The sequence below is a fragment of the Caretta caretta genome, chromosome 3 (assembly GCF_965140235.1).
Source record: "Caretta caretta isolate rCarCar2 chromosome 3, rCarCar1.hap1, whole genome shotgun sequence".
Taxonomy (NCBI): Eukaryota; Metazoa; Chordata; order Testudines; family Cheloniidae; genus Caretta; species Caretta caretta.
The window spans coordinates 209481951-209501315 of NC_134208.1; the positions used below are offsets into that span (position 1 = coordinate 209481951).

Below are 19365 nucleotides of genomic sequence, written 5' to 3' on the forward strand. Positions count from 1 at the left end.
AATTAGCACGTGATCCATCCCCTGTTGCCCTTTCCCAGAGTCTGGCAAACAGTGAAACAAACCAGTGAGTTGTTAGAACTTGGTTCACTTTACATCTTCCGTAGCGCTGGCTCATCTTCCAAGCTGCCCAAATCCACAGATCGCCCCTTTTCCAACCTCTCTGTATTATTTATCACTATTATCCCTTATTCCCGCCACACCCCAATATACGTTCCACACATTGAATCCATTCAGTAAACAAGGGCTCATTCAGTTTCCGCTCCCATCAGACTAGGAGGCAGAATGTAAAATAAAAACGAGCAATGCTCAAGAGGACATTTTGATGATGGATATCAAGATTTCATCCACACTTGGATCCCCTTTATGATTATACAAGCAAGAGCTTAATGATTGTAGGAGTATTACCCTCATTAGATATACATCATATTACAACATCATTAACTAGCGTGTAGTTACAGAACTGTTCTAACTTTTGATAAGACTAATTACCACCAATTCTAGCACTGTGCCTGGTATCTCCAGGGGGAAGAGCTTGAGAAGTCTGAAATGAAACATGTTGCAGGTTTCTGAGGAATTCCTAGTTTCCATTCAGATTTTCATAATGCTTCTCAGCATCCGACTGCTTCTCTTAAAGTTAAATATCTGAGGTGGAAATGTGGAGTTTCCTCACTCCCAATAATTACAGGGTGGTTACCATGGAGTTAATGTACCAGGATTCTAAAAGACAGACAGGAATTCGGCAGGAGACCAATTGGGCAAAGCTGAGTAAAGCAGACATGAAGGACACCTTTTGGTTATATGAATTAATGGTAATGACAGCTATCAGTAATTAGAACTGGGCTGTAACTACAATATAGCTACTCTTTAATTATCCTAGAAGTATGTAGGAGAGAGAGAGCCTGGAGCACTGGGCCTGGTGCAAGATTCGAGGCCTGAACCAGAGGCCGTGAACCAAAATCAGGCCATGGATTAAAGCAGATGTTTACAAGCGCACCGTCTGATATGCGCCCTTGGCAAAAGTATTGCTAGCGTGGCTAAAACACAGGTACTTCTAAGAAGCAACAGATACTGGGTGTACGTGAGAACACACTCCAGAAGATTAGCCCGGGGTCATCCTGAGCTGACACCAGATAAGAGGATGTTTTGCCCAAGACACTTGGAGCATAATACAAAGGGAGGCAACAAGCAGGTGTCCTGGAACATGTGAGGTGGCACGGAAGATGTTTGTCTCGGTCTGTAAAGACTGGGGTACCTCACCTTAACCCTTTGTGTGGCCAAGGGGGCATCAGAAAGTCCTGCTGCAGACTGGGCTGAGTCCTTGCCACAGGGTACTCGTGTTTTAGCATACCTGTAGCCATGGAGCCAGGGCAATAAACCTGGCCGAGTGCCTTTGTCACTGAACTATGCCAGTGGTCGTTCTTTCTGGTAGTGCTGTCGAGGTCTGCTGAACCAACTGTTTGCACAGAGCTGGGAGAGCGCACGGAGAGAGCACGCATGCACCTAAATGACAACAAAGTATGCCCACCTCCTACTGAAATTAATGACAGGTCCGACTAGCTCTAATAGTGCTCCCAAGCCTTTTGCACAGTGGTGTTTGTCAAAACTAACTGCCTTCACTTCCTAGCCACTGACTTTTACTAATGGGACTTAACCATTTGCAATCGGCTTTTTGCATGTTTTTGCAAGTTTCGTTTCCAACGTTCTCTCCTTGGGATATATTTTTCAGCTGATGTGATGTTATGGACGAGTCCTTATTCACGCTCCTGTTCTCACAGTGTTAAGAAACGCTTGGCACAATAATCCAGAATTGTTTAATGGGGAGCAGGGGTTATTCACGGGCTTCCTTCCTTACTTTTACATATCTCTGAAGTTTTCCCGTTTTCGATTAAAAATCCCATAAAAACAAGGCAATCCTTGTATTTCAGTCCTATCTGCCTGGCAGAGCTGGGATTTCCCAGCCTTCTTTCCAATGGTTTCAGAACGCTTTTGGAAAGAGGATTTATTTTTACCTTCTAATTTTCTAGGCCATAATCACGGGGGTCAGGGTCTTACACTGAATCCTTTGCTCAACCAAACAGCCCTTGCTCATGCAAGTTGTCCCTTTGACGCCAATAGGGCGACTTGTGCAAGAAAAACTGCTCCAACCATCCGACCTAGAGTTTGCTAAACAGACAGAAAATGCAGAAGGGATGAGTCAGATCTTCCAGCTTTCGCTGCCTTTTAAAATCTCGCTCTGGAGCCCAAAACATGCCAGCTATAGCATACCACATGTACAGCTGGAAGTGAATCAAGCAAATTCCCCTCTTTGATCTTTTATGGCAAAATCCTCCTGGATTTTACATCACAGTGGGAATAAGGTCTGTTGCAGAGAGTGCGTGTCTCTCTCCCTTACTCATCCTGGTTTGCCAGGCCTCATTCCCCTCCCTACCCTCCATGCACATCCAAAGCTCTTCTACATCCCCATCTGTTCTCCCTCCTGGGGTCCCCTGGCAGCAGCAACAGAGCATAACCAGGTGCGATCTCAGCAACACTCACACCAGGGTCACGCCAGGCTGTAGGCCAGAGTGAAACTCAGCAGGCACCTCTCGGGAAACCACGTGCTAACGCTCAACCCCACGGAGCGATGAGTCTGGGGAGAAAGCTAAAACCAGGGGGGACGACCAAGGGCCCTGATCCTTGGCTCCAGCCTAGGAGTGCTCGGTGCAATTCAGAGGAGTTGCAGCCCCATAGCTGCTCTGACCTACATTTGCGGCCAGTGGCCTCAGGGGAAAATCCAGCCCAGGAGCCCCAGGGATCCTGCACCCACTATAACCCTCTCAGATCACTCAATACACGGACGGACTGAATGCACCTCATCCAGCTCCCACGTGTGCCCGCCTGAGAGCCCACCTCCCGCCCAGCCCTGCCTGTTCTCACGGACGCTCACAGCAGGAGTCCCGAGGATCCAGCCCTTAGAGGAAAGGAAATACACGCAATGATCCAGCCACGGAGAGGACCCAGCTACAATGCAGTAAATGCCGCTTTCACTTCCTCATTTCACTTCATTTCCTCCCGCCCCAGCTCAGAGGCCTACACAGCAGTTTTACAGCCCCGTGAGCCTGAGTCAGCTGACACGGCCCAGCTACGGGGGGAGGGCAGTGTTAATTGGCATGTAGACACGCCCTAAGGAGACTGCTGCATGGGCTGGCAGGGGACCCGACCCTCAGAAGCACCATAGCAAAGCTAGAGCCACCTGCTGACTTCCCTTGCAATTCTGGGCTCTCTGCACCAAGACGTGCATCTTCTTATCAGAAACAGCCTCCTCCATAGACTTGGTGCTCGCAGTTCCCTGGGGCTGCTGGCTGGAAAGGTCTGTTTCTAGGTGCGGGGAAGGGAGTTTGATTGCAAACTTCCTTGTCAGAAGAAATTCCCAACCCTAAACTGAAACCGGCTCGAAGCCCCAAAACCAGCCCTTTAGCTTCACGTGACCAAAGCCGATCTGTATCTCCCAGGGGGGAGACATAGCCTCTGCCCCCCTTTGGGAGCTACTTGGGGTATGACGAGTGTCCCCGTCCATTCCACTTCGCAAGCCTCAGCTCCGCGGCTCCGTGTTCCTGCCTGACTCAGGAACGGGGATCGAGTCTGCTGACCCACGCAGGTCCCTGGGCCCGCAGCAAGCTGCACTCTCAGACAAGCCTGAGCAATGACTTTGTTTTCACCCTCAACATACTGAGCCTGGAGGGGAAGGCAAAGCAGGGACTTTCACCTCAGGAACAATCAGTTCAGCTGAGTTAGGGCTCACTTCACACCCTCTCCATGCGCTCACTCCAAGCGTAAAGCATTGTGCTGCCATGCAAGAGGCCCAGTTCACAGGGACGTGCAAAATCCTGTTACCTCCCAAATAATTCATGGTCCAGCTCATTCGAGTCAGAGAGTTAGCTGAGCTGAAGTGGTTTCACTGTTCAAATTTGGGAGGAGATCCCTAACAAGTGCTGTAATATACCTGCGCTCACAACCCCCCCATACTAAACCATGCCGTGCTCCGAGGTTAAAGCCAGTTCAGGTCACTGGGCTAACCAGGACTCCTCGGGCCTTATCCCACGGTTCTTTGTGCTGAGCTGCTCTCGTGTGAGAACGGTGGGAAAACTCGTCTGTTCTTCTGGGCACATGGGGGGTCGGGGGAGAAGGTGTTGTAGGCGGGCACTGGAGGACTACCAGCACTGGAAGAGTTTAGCCTGTGTCCTTGCTGCCAAGCGGGCGGGTTACCAGCCTCACAGAGGCTCTAGCCTATAGCCCCAGACAGGCCAGAGAGCCCACGTTGAAAACAGCATCACACTCAGCCAGTGTGTGTGGATGGGTCAGGGGTTGGAGAGACACCCCAGAAAGAGCCGGGGTTAACTCTGCAATGAAGACATACCCTTATGGGCAGCACGCACCCAGACAAACCCTCCACAGCCAGCTAAGGCTCCTCATTTAACACACCATGTTCCTCACTTTCACTGATGGGTTCTAGAGCCAGGTCCCACGCACTCCAATGGGCAGAGTAACACAATGTACGCCCCACATTCCCCACCACCACCGTGTAACAAAGCATGAACCCTGACCTCAGCGGCATCACCTCACCGGTCTGCTAGACAGCCCTGCACCAGGGAAGGGTATGACGCGGGAAGAGCCCTCGACTTATAGACTTCGAGGCCAGTCGGGATCAGCACAGCCTTGACCGCCAGAGGCCCGCAAACAATCACTGCAGCATCAGCCCCTGGTGGGGGTCACAGTTCAGGTTCTGCATTCTAAGGTGGTACGGAGGAATGGGGCGTGGCACGATCCCCGTTAGGCCAACGTGTCCGTCAGGGCAGGGTTTGACTCTTTGTCTATCAGTGCAAGGATGTAACCGTCAATTCGACACGGGAGCGAGCCCTGCAGCGAGAGGAGATCATGTCTATTGCAGAGCAGGATGGCTGAAGGCAAGGGCCACCGTGTTCCTGGCTGCTTCTGCGTGCCAGCCGTTAGCCAGGCGCAGCCAGCCAACCGCCCGCCAGTGAGTTCAGTCGGCGAATGCCAGCCAGCCAAGCCGGGCAGCCGTGGAGCTTACCACGCTCCTGTCGCGGCGACGGCCCCCCGTGCGCTGAAACCGCCCCCGGGCGACACTCACCTGGCAGAGTCAGGACCGAGGGGGAAATGTACGGCTGGTCATTCACCCTGCTGCTGTTCCAAAACCAGTAAATCTGCACGGGCTCCGGGGGCCCCACGGCCTGGCATGTGAGGTTGAACGGTCTGTTCCTGGTAACATTCAGCCTCTGGGGCTGCTGAAGGAAGTGGGGGAGCCCTACGCAGAAAGACGAGGAGACAGGCACCTTAAAAACACTTGCAACAATAATACTACTAGTCAATAAGGTCCAGGCCTGCCAGCATCACTGCCAGGGCAACGGTGGCTCTCAGCACAGGCATTGTGTGCCCTGGCACCTGCCTCCCACACTGGGTAGCCCAGCCTGCTCCACCATCTCCTGCTCCTGGACTGCTCATTCCCACTCCCGTCCAACTCCCGCTCCCCACTGCCCAGCCCCGTGCACAACCCCTGCCACAAGCTCTCCCGCCAGTGCGCTGGCATTGTTACTAAATGCCTCTTTCAGGCCCCGGCTTACCTTCCATCTGGACAAAGATGGGGTCTGACTCAATTTCCTCATTGTGGATTTTCAGTTTGCAGCTGTAGGACCCATTATCAGAGCGCTGAGCATTGGTTATGCTGTCAGGGGAGAGGAAAGGATTCACCTCGAGACTTATCACAGCAACAGCTTCCGTGCACTGGCACCAAAGACGAGAAATGCTGGAACACTTTTACGCTGGATCTCAGGAGGTATTACCCACAAAAATGGCATTAAAAGAATGTTACGGTTGCAAAGTCAAGCACTCAAAAGATGCAACCTTCTTGTGTATATGCATTATGATACAATCTTTGACTGGACTCAAAGACTTTAAGGCCAGAAGGGCCGGTCATGATCATCCAGTCTGACCTCCTGCACATTGCAAGCCACCGACCCTCACCCACCCACTCCTGTAACAGACCCCTAACCTTTGGCTGAGTTCTGAAGTCCTCAAATCATGATTTAAAGACTTCAAGTTACAGAGAATCCACCATTTACACTAGTTTAAACCTGGAAACGACCTGTGTCCCATACTGTGGAGGAAGGCAAAACACTCACTCAGGGGAAAATTCCTTCCTGATCCCAAACATGGTGATCAGTTAGACCCTGAGCATGTGGGCAAGACCCACCATAATTACTGGATCACCTGCTTTTTCCCCAGAAGACCCTGCTTCATTCAGTCCACAGGGTGGCTGGTGCTCACTTACTGAGCAGCTGCCGAATAGATTGTTTTATCCTCAGGATTTAATGTGTGGGTCTGTGGTTGCCACTATTCAAACCCTGCTCTGAAAACAGAATTAACAACGTCCTTCTAGGCTTCTCTATGGTGCGCATCGGCACACTGCCATCGTTAAGTGCTTCACACATTTCTTAACGTTTATTTTCTCACGGCACTATTATCCCCACAGGACAGGAGGGGAACTGATGCACAGACAGGTTACAGTCACAAGTGCCCACTAATTCTGGGAGCACAATTTGAGACACCCAGGACCTGATTTTGCAGAGGGCTTAGCATTATATACATTCCAAACCCAGCTGCCGGGGACTTCAGTCGTGCTCTGAGACCTCAGCACTTTTTACATCAGTCCCCAGGGTCTCAAGTCAGGCACCTGGTTAACGAGGAACACACACTTAGTGACCCCCCTGCACAAGAACCGTGCAGCAGATTCCCCCCGCACCCTCCCAGCTCCTAGTCTCAGTCTCTCCCTATGGCATGGGGATGGAAAGGCCTAGGGATAACATTTTCCAAAGCCCTTTAGGGGCATAACCTCATCCCCTCACAATGGGTACTCTTAGGTGACTTTAGGGGCTTTTGAAAGAGAAGAACCTGATGCATGCTGGGACGTTTGCTTTGAGAACAGCATATGTGTTTGTTTCAGGATTGTCTCACAGCTGTCCTGTTACAAACCACAATGGTGAAAAACACAGCTCTGGGGCCCTCTTGTAAATGACAGTCATGGACAAGCTGGGTTTTTCCATGGACTCAGAAGCTGTGTGGGAGGAGGAGTGAGGGAGGGGACAGTATCTGTGGGAGTCTATGTTTGGCTTAAAGAAAAGCAGTACTTGTGGCACCTTAGAGACTAACCAATTTATTTGAGCATAAGCTTTCGTGAGCTAGATGCATCCAATGAAGTGAGCTGTAGCTCACGAAAGCTCATGCTCAAATAAATTGGTTAGTCTCTAAGGTGCCACAAGTACTCCTTTTCTTTTTGCGAATACAGACTAACACGGCTGTTACTCTGAAACCTATGTTTGGCTTAGTGGATCTTCCTTTCCTTTTCCTCCCTACACTGTGGGTTTCATGCAGCCGATTCCTGCCTAGTGAAGGTTATGCCATGGTCCTGGGTGTGAGTCCTTGCTGAATGCCATCACCAGTGGATCTGACCCTAGGACAGAGAGGAGCTCTGTCCCATCTGAGAGCCAAACCTTGCCTCCTTGTCCAGCTGTCCTGACCGCAGCGGGACTGAGGATCTGCCTTCTTTAAAAAAAAGCCATGACTGGGGGCTCAGATTACATCAATCCCAGCCCCTGCTTCATGCCGGACCATCTGGGAGCTCTATCTCCCACCCGCTCTGTTCCTTGGTCTGTCATGCAGGGGGGTGGGAGATCGGGGTCCTGGGTTTGCTTTGGGGAAGCTGACTTAAAGCAAAGGGCATGTGGGTGAGCCTGTGTTTTCTGTCATCACCGGATTCCTATTTTCCATCAGGCAAGAAAGGGTTTAAACTAGCTTTTCAGGTCTGCAGTTTTACCTGCCTGACAAGTCAGGAAGGGTATGAATAGCCTGTGCTGTTATCAAAGACTGGAACAGCCAAATTTCCACCAGCCCCCAACTGTTACCCTAGCCACAGGGTTGGTTCACAAACACCTAACTGATCAGCAAACACCACAGCCCCCCAAGTAGAAATCTATCCCGGGGCCTGACCCTGCTGGCGGAGCTCCAGGGGCACTCTTCGCAGTTGTTCTGCAGGGATCTGCGTGCAGAGATCTAAGCTACTGGGCTGGGCGAGAGTTTTTTAGCTGCATCTTGAACTGAAGATGGCACTTGGCAAACCACCTTTTAAACAGCTGGCTAGTTTACCTGAAGGTAGAGATCATAGTTATTTCGCCATCGTCCATGACCTGGTAATGTCGAGTGGACATGCGGCCAGGCTCCTGCGGCTCCTTCCCGTCTTTCCACAAGGAAATGACAGAAGAGTCTTGGTTGAATAAGAAATGAGGTACCTTAATTGAGCAGTTAAACGTGAAATCTTTATGCTCATTAATTACTACATGGCCTACTGTGGGATTGAATTTAATTAGCTGTAGAGAGTGGGCCGCAGAGGCTCCGTCCAAGAGAGATGCATTGGCCTGGTCAGGATATGGCTCCGTGGGGGGTGTTCGTGCTTCAGCTTTGGGGGTATCATGCATCGTGGTTAGAAGGGAGCGGGGGTGTCGAGGCGCAGCCGGCCAGTCCACCGACAATGCTTGCGTGGATGGCGACAGGTGGGACATCCTCCTCTCCTGCTTTCCCTCAGTGTTCTCTGCAAAATAAGACCCAGGTTTATGTCCCTGTTCATTGCCAGCAGCGAGCCCGCCGCGGTATTCGGCGTTCTGTGAATCTCAGCAGCCCCGAAGTCCCAACACTTCTATTCTCCACGGCTTCACCCCGGGCACGGTGGACCCAGGCAAACCCCATCCCCACAGTGGAGCAGACCCAATACTAGCAGGGCGTCTCCGCAGAGACCCCCAGTCTCTATGCAGCATGTGTTCATGAGCCAGACCCTCGGCTGGTGAAGCTCCACCAACTGGCCTGAAATACCATCCACGGCCGCAGAGACCCCCTTCACTGATACTGCCGAGCCCGGCCCCTTGCTCAGGCAATGAGAGCACCGCAAGTTGGGGGGCGGAGGGGAAGGGGCACAGCTGTGTGAAGGGACTGGCCTCCATAAGTGATGGCTCCTCCCTTTGTGGATCTGTGGGTGCTCCTCCCCACGCAGCCCCTAGATCTGGTGGGGTGGAAGGCTTCACCCCCTGACAACTTGGTGCCCCCGAAGCCCTCCCACAGGAGGGCGGCGCAAAGAGAGTGCTGTAAAGGCGAGGTGCAGCGTTCTTGCCCCCCGCCATACTCCCAGGTGTTTTCCACAGGGGGGATGTGTCTGGCCCAGATGTTATGGTCAATCCTGTCCACACCCCGCTAGTGTCCCCAAATGTCTCCTTCACTGCGGAACAAAACCTGACCCCAAACAGTCCACGCACACCAAAAAGCCAAAGACAGCCACATGCACACGTGTCATCTAGACAACCAGTCACGTTCCTGACATCCGGACGGCCCTCTTCCCAGCACCCACTAACCGAGATGCTGCCATTAACATGAGGCTCCGCATCTCCTACGTACTGATTCCAACACACCCCGCAATGAAGACAAAACTGGTATTTCCCTGGCCGTAGACATCACGCTGCACTCGACTGATCCTGGCTTTGCAGAACGCCATCCCATTAAAAAAAAGAAAAGGAGTACTTGTGGCACCTTAGAGACTAACCAATTTATTTGAGCATAAGCTTTCGTGAGCTACAGCTCACTTCATCGGATGCATACTGTGGAAACTGCAGAAGACATGTCTTCTGCAGTTTCCACAGTACGCATCCGATGAAGTGAGCTACTGCAGAAGACGTCTTCTGCAGTTTCCACAGTACGCATCCGATGAAGTGAGCTGTAGCTCACGAAAGCTTATGCTCAAATAAATTGGTTAGTCTCTAAGGTGCCACAAGTACTCCTTTTCTTTCTGCGAATACAGACTAACCCGGCTGTTACTCTGAAACATCCCATTAGAGAGCCTCAAAGCACTGCAGACATGAGCTATGCCCTGCCTGTCTCACAAGACCTTTGTAACCACGCAGCACCATGGAAGTCAGTGGGGCTCGGTGCAGGAGTTTGCCCCAGGATGGATTCGAGCTCCTTGAGGCAGGGACCCCATCTCCTGGGTGTTTGTACAGGGCCCGACACAGCTGGGGTGTGATTCTGAGGGGGGCCTCTGGTGCCTCTGCCACAGAAATGTCAAATGATGGGGAAGCACGGACGGACTGAAGGTTGAACCTGCATGGTCCTGGGGTAGAGTGCTGGGCACTAAGTGGAAGATCAAAAAAGCCAGGAGTGGGAGAGAGAGGATCTGACCCCGCAGTGCTGAGAGCACTGTTGTACAGCCCCCACGTCATGCCTGCCTCGTAGCAGAAGGAAGGTCTACGGGGAAACGTGTGCCCTGCTAGGATTTACACCCAGGTCTTCTCCACCCACACCCTGCCCCGCGCATGTTAGTGCTCGGCGCAGAGGATTATGCTATCACCAGAGCTGGGCTCCATCTTTTGGACGAAGAGGTTAGCCGCTCAAAAATGCAGCTTCAATTGACCCAAAACTTTCCACCAACTTGACCCGATTAGTTTCAGCTGGGAAAATGCTTTGCAGGGCCAGCTTCGGAAACCATGCCCATGGAGGGGGGTGGGGGTGGGGGTTAGCCCAGTAACATTAGGGCACTGGCTTAAGGTGCGGGAGATGCAGGTTTGAATCCCCACTCTGGAGCAGGGACTTGGCCTCAGTTTTCTCTTTCCCAGGTGAGCATCCTAGTCACCAGGCGCTAGGTTGTTCTGGGATGGGTCAATCCCTCCAGCTGAAGCTGTTATACTTTGTATAGACACAAATATTCACTGGGCCAGAGAGAAAAAATGGCAGCCTGGTGATCAAGGCACTCACCTGGACGAGAGGGGATGTGATGCAAATCCCTCCTCTGAATGGAGAGGTCAGACTGGGTCTCCCAGGCACTGCCCTACCCAGCAGGCTAACGGGCAGAACCACGCACCCCTTTCTGTACAGGACTGGAATGAAATGTTCCTGAGGACCCAAAACAGACTTTTCCGATTTGCTGCCAAATTCCAAAAGTGTTCAGAACAGAACTGGAGATTTTTTCTGGTGTTTCAGTTTGCTGACCAAAACGGGAGAAAAAAATCATTTCTTCACCCAGCTCTAGCTGTGACTGGATGGCAGGCTCAAGGACACAAGGACTCTCTGACGCCAGGTGGGAGAAATCGATTTCTGCCACTGAGCCACCCGGTCAGCTCAGGTGGGCTCTAGGAGCTCCAGTTTGGGAGCATTCAGAGATCTGAGTGTTTCCAGGCAGAAAGAATTCAGTACAGGGAGATTTCAGTGAAAGCCCCTAGGAAGAGAGTGAAGCTCAGGAAAACATTTGGGCTGAGGTGAACGTTTTGTAGTTGCTAAGTTCACAATAAAGGCAAACCCCAGGAAGTAGAGAAGTTTGGACCAACGACAGCGAGCGCACACTGTGCTAGGAATAGGGTGGGAATGCTACCTGATTACATATCCCTCGGGCTGACATGAACTTTGGTCCCTGCATAGCCTAGGCTCACCCTTGTGTGACAGCCTTGCACTTGCTGCTGCGAGTTGCCCAAGAACTTGCAGCATCATAAACTCCATGACTTCTGCAGGGTGACGCCGCAGTTCTCTGGCAGAGCCACGGAGAGAACCACAACACCGAGGATGGACTTGCGGCTAAAGCCCATGAGTGGGAGTTGAGACCTGGGGTCTGTAAGTCCTTTGGCCTGTATGCCTCAGTACCCTTATTTATCCCCTTTTATAAATCATACCTCACACAAGTGGTTAATGATCACAAAGGGTTGAGAGATCTGTGGTTGGAAGGCACTTCGTCAGGGTTCTTCTGCTGAGCTACCCCTCGGCAGGGGTTAGAATCCTACAGGGGCTACAAATTCATTCCTGTTGACTTGTGGCGAGTTCAGCCTCTAAATCCCAGACGGGATATAAAGTGCAGTGGGGGGAGGGATCTAGGGTCTGGGACAGTGTAATGTTACCAGGAGAGATCCCAGGAATAGCCAAGCACAGGCAGAAATGTGTTTTGTTGGTGTTTGTTGGTATTGACTGTATTTGCTGGATTTTGTTCTGCTGGTATGCATTTCTTTGCTACAGAAGCCAAACCCCTAGCCGGGCATGGGGGAGCTGACAGGGTCCAGTGTTACCAGAGTGGTCAGTGCAGGGTGGGAACGCCAATCCCCCACTCACAGAAATATGGGAGCTCCCAGACCAAACAAACACACACTTCCCTTAACCTGGAGTTAACCTCGCGTGTGATGTTCACCATGTGCCTTCACAGACCGACCATGCTGCCCGCACATTCCAATCCCTATTTTGTAACCCCAGGGTATGTCTGCACCCCAGTTAGACGCCAGCTGACTCGGGGTAAGGGGCTGTTTAATTGCAGTGCAGATGTTCAGGCTCGGCCTGGAGCCTGGGCTCTAGGACCCCGTGGGGAGGGAGGGTCCCAGAGCTTGAGTCCTGACAATTACAGGGCAATTAAACAGCCCCTCAGCCCAAGCCCCTGGGGGGGTGGGGGGCGCTAACTGCAGTGTAATTGCAGCACAATTGACTGCTACTTAAAGCTGCCTTACCTGAGCTCCTTTTATGAGAAAAAAACTGAAGATTAGGATGAAGAATTGCCTGTAAACACCTACTAAAATTCAGGGTGATTTTAAAAACCATTTTTAATTTTTTTTTAAAATAGGATTTTTTTAATTTCGTTTGTTATACTAAGTTTTTCTTTTTAAAAATAAACCTGTTTAACATACAGTCTAAATTTAATACAAAATATGTTAACACCTACATTTATAATCTCTTAAAACATTTACAGAAATAATAAATATGGAAATCCATGAGCCTCTATCAAAAACTCTGAGTTAAAGAAAAGGAGTACTTGTGGCACCTTAGAGACTAACCAATTTCTAACACGGCTGTTCCTCTGAAATCTGAGTTAAAGGCTGCTTTTCCATATAAAGAAAGAACTGGGGAAGAAACATGGAACTTCTGAGGTCAAGCTTTATAAAAATAGCTCCGTAGGTCAATGTAAGTAAATTTAAGAGACTGTCTCATTTTTAAGAGACTTACAGGAGTAGGAATTTAAGTGCCAGTCACTTTCACTTAGGCGTATTTGAAAATTTGCTCAGGCTGACCTAAAATAATCAGTTTAATTCACTGACTACAGTAAATCCCTCTGTTCCTTTAAGAAATCATTTAGGTGTAAATACAAATCATGTTTTGATAGGAGAAGTTTATGTATCCAAAACATTTAAGGTCATTTTGTTTCATAAAAATAAATTGTATTTGCTGTTGTGTGTAATTCCAGTTACCATCCTAACGCAAACTAGATCCCATTAAGTTGAGTTTGAACAGAGACTGGGAGCGACTGGGTCATTACACATAGTGAATCTATTTCCCTAAGCTAAGTATCCTCCCACCTTCTTGTCAACTGTCTAAATGGGCCATCTTGACTATCACTACAAAACTTTTGTTCTTCTGCTGATAACAGCGCATCTTAATTAATTAGCCTCTTACTCCACCTTTTCATGTTCTCTGTATGTGGGTGTATATATCTATCTTCTTACTATATGTTCCGTTCTATGCATCCGATGAAGTGAGCTGTAGCTCACGAAAGCTTATGCTCAAATAAATTTGTTAGTCTCTAAGGGGCCACAAGTCCTCCTGTTCTTCTTATCTAGTAAATAAGCAATCATTCACCGTTTTCTAACATACTAAAAATATACAATTAATAGGAATCTGAAGTTATTAAGCTATATAATTGCTTAAACAAATGTATATAATTATAGTGCACCCTCCTAGGTAGCAAAACAATGTACCAAATCTAGTGTAAAGGCTCTATTGAGTTGTAAATAAGCATGTTTTAATGGTTATGTCAACCCATGAGAATGCACCTTTCTTTAGAAAATAACATGTACAAATGGAAAAGTTGCTTAAAATTTGTGATTTAAATCACTGTTTTGAATCACCTTGATTTAAATCAGACCACCCAATTAGTTTCGTCTTTCCCAGCTGCACATTCCATCAACCAGACTAGATTTTCAAACATTTTCCCAAGGAAAGCTAATAGCAACCTCCTATAAAGGTTTCATTTCCCTCCATCCTTACATGGTACTTCTCCTTTGGAGCTATTCATTTGAGTTTTCCCTAGATTGATGGCACTCCCGAGGCCAATCTTGCATCAAACTAAAAGTAGCATTTTAAAATAATTTCTCAGAAACAAAGTTGGGTATTTTAAGATTCTAGATCTGGAGAATATTCCCCACACAAATCATTTTACTAGATTATTTTTAAAAACTTCTATTGGATTTGATAGGCAAAATACACTGTTGGCTGGATCAATCTGCTGTGTTGATGTTAATACAGTTATGGCTGCTTACCACCAAGTCATGGAAAGGCAGGGCTGGAAGGGATCCCAAGAGGTCATCAAGTAGCCCCCTGCACTAAGACAGGACCAAGTAACCCCGAGACCATCCTGGCAGGTGTTTGTCCAACCTGTTCTTAAACACCTCCAATGGTGGGGATTCCACAGCCTCCCTTGGCAGCCTATTCCAGAACTTATCTACACTTGTAGTTAGAAAGTTTTTCCTCCTATCTAACCTAAATCTCCCTTGCTACAGATTAAGCCCATTGCTTCTTGCCCTACCTTCAGTGAGTCCGGTTTTTTTAAAACCTTTGATCGTTTTTGTTGCTTCTCCTCTGGACTCTCTCCAATTTGTCCACACTTTCCTAAAGTGTGATGCCCAGATTTGGACACAATAATCTCTCATGTCTTACAAATGATACTTCTGTTAATACACCCAATGATATTAACCTTTTTCACATCACATTGTTGACTCATATTCAATTTGTGATCCACTATAACCCCTCGATCCTTTTCAGCAATACCACTGCCTAGCCAGTTATCCCCCATTTTGTAGCTGTGCATTTGATTTTTCCGTCCTAAGGGAAGTACTTTGCACCTGTCTTTATTGAAGTTCATCTTGTTGATTTCAAACCAATTCTCCAATTTGTCACAACTTTTTTGAACTCTAAACCTGTCCTCCAAAGTGTTTGAAACCCCTCCAGCTTGGTGTCATCTGCAAATGTTATAGGCATACTCTCTACTCCATCATCCAAGTCATTAACGAAAATTAATTGAATAGTACCAGACCCAGGACTGACCCCCTGTTGGCCCCCACTAGATACACCCTCCCAGTTTGACACTGAACCACTGATAAATACTCTCTGAGTACGGGTCTTTCAGACAGTTGTGCACCCACCTTATGTTAAATTCATCTAGACCACATTTCCCTAGTGTGCCTATGAGAGTGTCACATGGAATGGTGTCAAAAGACTTACTAAAACTAATCATGTCTACTGCTTGCCCCCCATCTGTAAGGCCTGTAACTGTCAAAGAAGGAAAATACGTTGCTTTAGCATGATTTGTTCTTGACAAATCCATGCCGGCTATTCCTTACAACCCTATTATCCTCTAGGTGCTTACACATTGATTGTTTAATAATTTGTTCCAGTATCTTTCCAAGGATCAATGTTAGGCTGACTGGTTTATAATTCCCCGGGGTTCTCTTTGTTCCCCTTGTTAAAGAAAAGTACTACGTTTGCCTTTCTCCAGTCCTCTAAGACTCCACATATCCTCCAGGAATTCTCGAAGACAACTGCTAAAGGTTCAGAGATTGCTGCAGCTGGATCCACAAGTACCCTTCATCAGACTCTGCCAACTTGAATACATCTAACTTTGGCTTCCCCCTTGTTGTTAATACTAATTGTGTTGAGTATTTGGTCATCATTAACCTGTTCAGTGAAGATTGAAGCAAAATAGGCATCAAACATCTCAGTCTTCTTGATTTCATCAGGTAGTAGCTCTCCTTCCCTGCTAAGTAGAGCACCCATGCTTCCCTCTGTCTTTCTCTTGCTCCTAATGTATTTAAAGAACCTCTTCTCATTGCCTTTTATGTTCCTTGTTGGGTGCCTTTGCCTTTCTGATTTTGTCCCTACATGCTTGTGCTGTTCTTTTGTACGCCTCCTTTGCAATTCGCCCATGTAGCCACTTTTTGTAGGATTCCTGTTTGACTTTCAGGTCAGTAAGGAGCTCTTGATGCTGCCACATTGGCTTCTGACTAGTCTTCCTATCTTTCCTTATGTATCTTATCTTATGTAAAGAGTTGTCACTTTGGATGGGCTAGCACCAGCAAGAGAGTGAATTTGTGTGGGGGGGTGGAGGGTGAGAAAACCTGGATTTGTGCTGGAAATGGCCCACCTGTTGATCACTTTAGATAAGCTATTACCAGCAGGACAGTGGGGTGGGAGGAGGTATTGTTTCATATTCTCTGTGTGTATATAAAGTCTGCTGCAGTTTCCACGGTATACATCTGATGAAGTGAGCTGTAGCTCACGAAAGCTCATGCTCAAATAAATTGGTTAGTCTCTAAGGTGCCACAAGTACTCCTTATCTTTCCTTTGTGCTCGGATAGTTTGCAGTTGTGCCTTTAATACTGGCTCCTTAAGAAACTGCTGGCTCTCCTGAACTCCTTTTCCCCTTAGATTTTCTTCCCGTGGGACCTTAGCTACCCGTTCTCCATGTATGTTAAACTCTGCTTTTTTGAAGTCCATTGTCCTTATTCTGCTGCTCTCATGCCTTCCTTTCCTTGAACCAATCGACTTCATGATTCTGTGATCGCTTTCACGCACCTTCAGATGCGATGCCAACTCCTCCCTCTTGGTCAGAATCAATTCTAAAATGGCTGTCCTCCTAATTACTTCTTCCACTTTCTGAAACCAAAAGCTGTCCCGAATACATTCTAAGAACTTACTGGAAATGTTGTGTTTTGCCATGTTACTTTCCCAGCAGATGTCGGGGGTTTTAAAGTCCCGCATTCCTACCAGGTCTTGTGTTCTGGATATTTCTGTTATTTGTTCCAGAAATGCCTCATCCACCTCCTCTTCCTGATTTGGTGGGCTATATTGGACCCTGACCACATCACCCCTGTTTTTTCACCCCTTTTACCTTTACCCAGAGACTCTCAGCTGGTCTGCATCTGGCCTCCTTCTGGATCTCAGAACAAATGATGTATAATGCAACACCTCCTCCCTTTTAATCCTGCCTGTTCTTTCTACACCCCTCTATACCAATATTTCAGTCACACCATGAATTTGATCCATCTTGATTAACCTGTCGCTTTCAAAAATATATTCACCGGTTATAAAGTAAATCAAAGAATGAGTAGAAAGTTGTGACCTGTTTACCCAACAAGAACATTCAATATGCCTTAACTGAGTCCAGTTTTTAGCTGGTTGGTACTCCTGAATATCAAACACCTCAAAGATTTTACTACCTCATTAATTTCCCCATTGTGACTAGCTGAGCACAGACAATTCGAGGGGACGTTAGAGAGAGCCAGCAAACAGGACCTAAGTTTGAGGCTGGATACATTTCTTTGCTAAGGTGATTGCTATTTTTACTCATGAAAAATGATACTTTTACACAGAAATTTGCAAAGTCACAAAATTGGTTCCCAGTCTCGTCTGTTCTTACAGAGTAAACAGAAATGCTCTCCCGGTTCAAGATGCAAAACAACTGTCTTAAGCTGAAAGAATAGCTAAGCTTTTTAAGTCAGCACAATAATCTTAACCATAACACAAACAAAGAGCATGTGACCGCTGCTGAACCTTCCCTATGCTACTTGTTGTTTACTTACATGGTACTAAAACCCAGTGACCAAGTGATCCGAGGAAAAATGCCTTAACAGCTCTGTAACAGATTGCTCAGAGAAAACTTTCTTGTCTGCTTGCTAAGGACCTCTGAAACTGAACCTTCCTGACACAACCCAGCCAGCTACAATTTATTCTTAGACCTTTTGTTTTGTTGTTATTCATACATTTCAAAAGACAATGACGCAGTGGTCTACAATGTAACGGACTGACCAGCTAACTAGCCATAAAAAAAGCAGATATGACCGAAAAAACCCAAAGATATCAAACCAGCTCTCCATGCTCTCAGAGGGCTTGGCCGTTTCCTTTCTGGTTACCAGACTGGGGAATAAAGCCATAAACAAGAATCAGGTTTCAGAGGAACAGCCGTGTTAGTCTGTATTCGCAAAAAGAAAAGGAGTACTTGTGGCACCTTAGAGACTAACCAATTTATTTGAGCATGAGCTTTCGTGAGCCACAGCTCACTTCATCAGATGTGTACCGTGGAAACTGCAGCAGACTTTATATACACACAGAAATCATGAAACAATACCTCCTCCCACCCCACTGTCCTGCTGGTAATAGCTTATCTAAAGTGATCAACAGGTGGGCCATTTCCAGCACAAATCCAGGTTTTCTCACCCTCCACCCCCCCACACAAATTCACTCTCCTGCTGGTGCTAGCCCATCCAAAGTGACAACTCTTTACATAATCAAGTCGGGCTATTTCCTGCATAGATCAAGGTTTTCTCACATCCCCCCCACCCCCATACACACACAAACTCACTCTCCTGCTGGTAATAGCTCATCTAAACTGACCACTCTCCAGGTTTAAATCCAAGTTAAACCAGAACATCTGGGGGGGGGGGGGGGTAGGAAAAAACAAGAGGAAACAGGCTACCTTGCATAATGACTTAGCCACTCCCAGTCTCTATTTAAGCCTAAATTAATAGTATCCAATTTGCAAATGAATTCCAATTCAGCAGTTTCTCGCTGGAGTCTGGATTTGAAGTTTTTTTGTTTTAAGATAGCGACCTTCATGTCTGTGATTGCGTGACCAGAGAGATTGAAGTGTTCTCCGACTGGTTTATGAATGTTATAATTCTTGACATCTGATTTGTGTCCATTTATTCTTTTACGTAGAGACTGTCCAGTTTGACCAATGTACATGGCAGAGGGGCATTGCTGGCACATGATGGCATATATCACATTGGTGGATGTGCAGGTGAACGAGCCTCTGATAGTGTGGCTGATGTTATTAGGCCCTGTGATGGTGTCCCCTGAATAGATATGTGGGCACAATTGGCAACGGGCTTTGTTGCAAGGATAAGTTCCTGGGTTAGCGGTTCTGTTGTGTGGTATGTGGTTGTTGGTGAGTATTTGCTTCAGGTTGCGGGGCTGTCTGTAGGCAAGGACTGGCCTGTCTCCCAAGACTTGTGAGAGTGTTGGGTCATCCTTTAGGATAGGTTGTAGATCCTTAATAATGCGTTGGAGGGGTTTTAGTTGGGGGCTGAAGGTGACCGCTAGTGGCGTTCTGTTATTTTCTTTGTTAGGCCTGTCCTGTAGTAGGTAACTTCTGGGAACTCTTCTGGCTCTATCAATCTGTTTCTTTACTTCTGCAGGTGGGTATTGTAGTTGTAAGAAAGCTTGACAGAGATCTTGTAGGTGTTTGTCTCTGTCTGA

The 19365-nt window shown here is 47.8% G+C and overlaps 1 protein-coding gene across 1 annotated transcript in view; it reads right to left on the reverse strand.

The window, feature by feature from the left end:
* MERTK (MER proto-oncogene, tyrosine kinase) overlaps window positions 1–19365 on the reverse strand; it is a 68239-nt gene that overhangs the window by 44134 nt on the left and 4740 nt on the right. Inside the window, exons 2-4 of the mRNA XM_048842299.2 lie at window positions 8200–8641; window positions 5622–5722; window positions 5132–5305 (exon numbers count right to left, since the gene is read on the reverse strand). Of these exons, the coding sequence (XP_048698256.1) occupies window positions 5132–5305; window positions 5622–5722; window positions 8200–8641 (717 nt within the window). The remainder of the gene's footprint in view (window positions 1–5131; window positions 5306–5621; window positions 5723–8199; window positions 8642–19365) is intronic.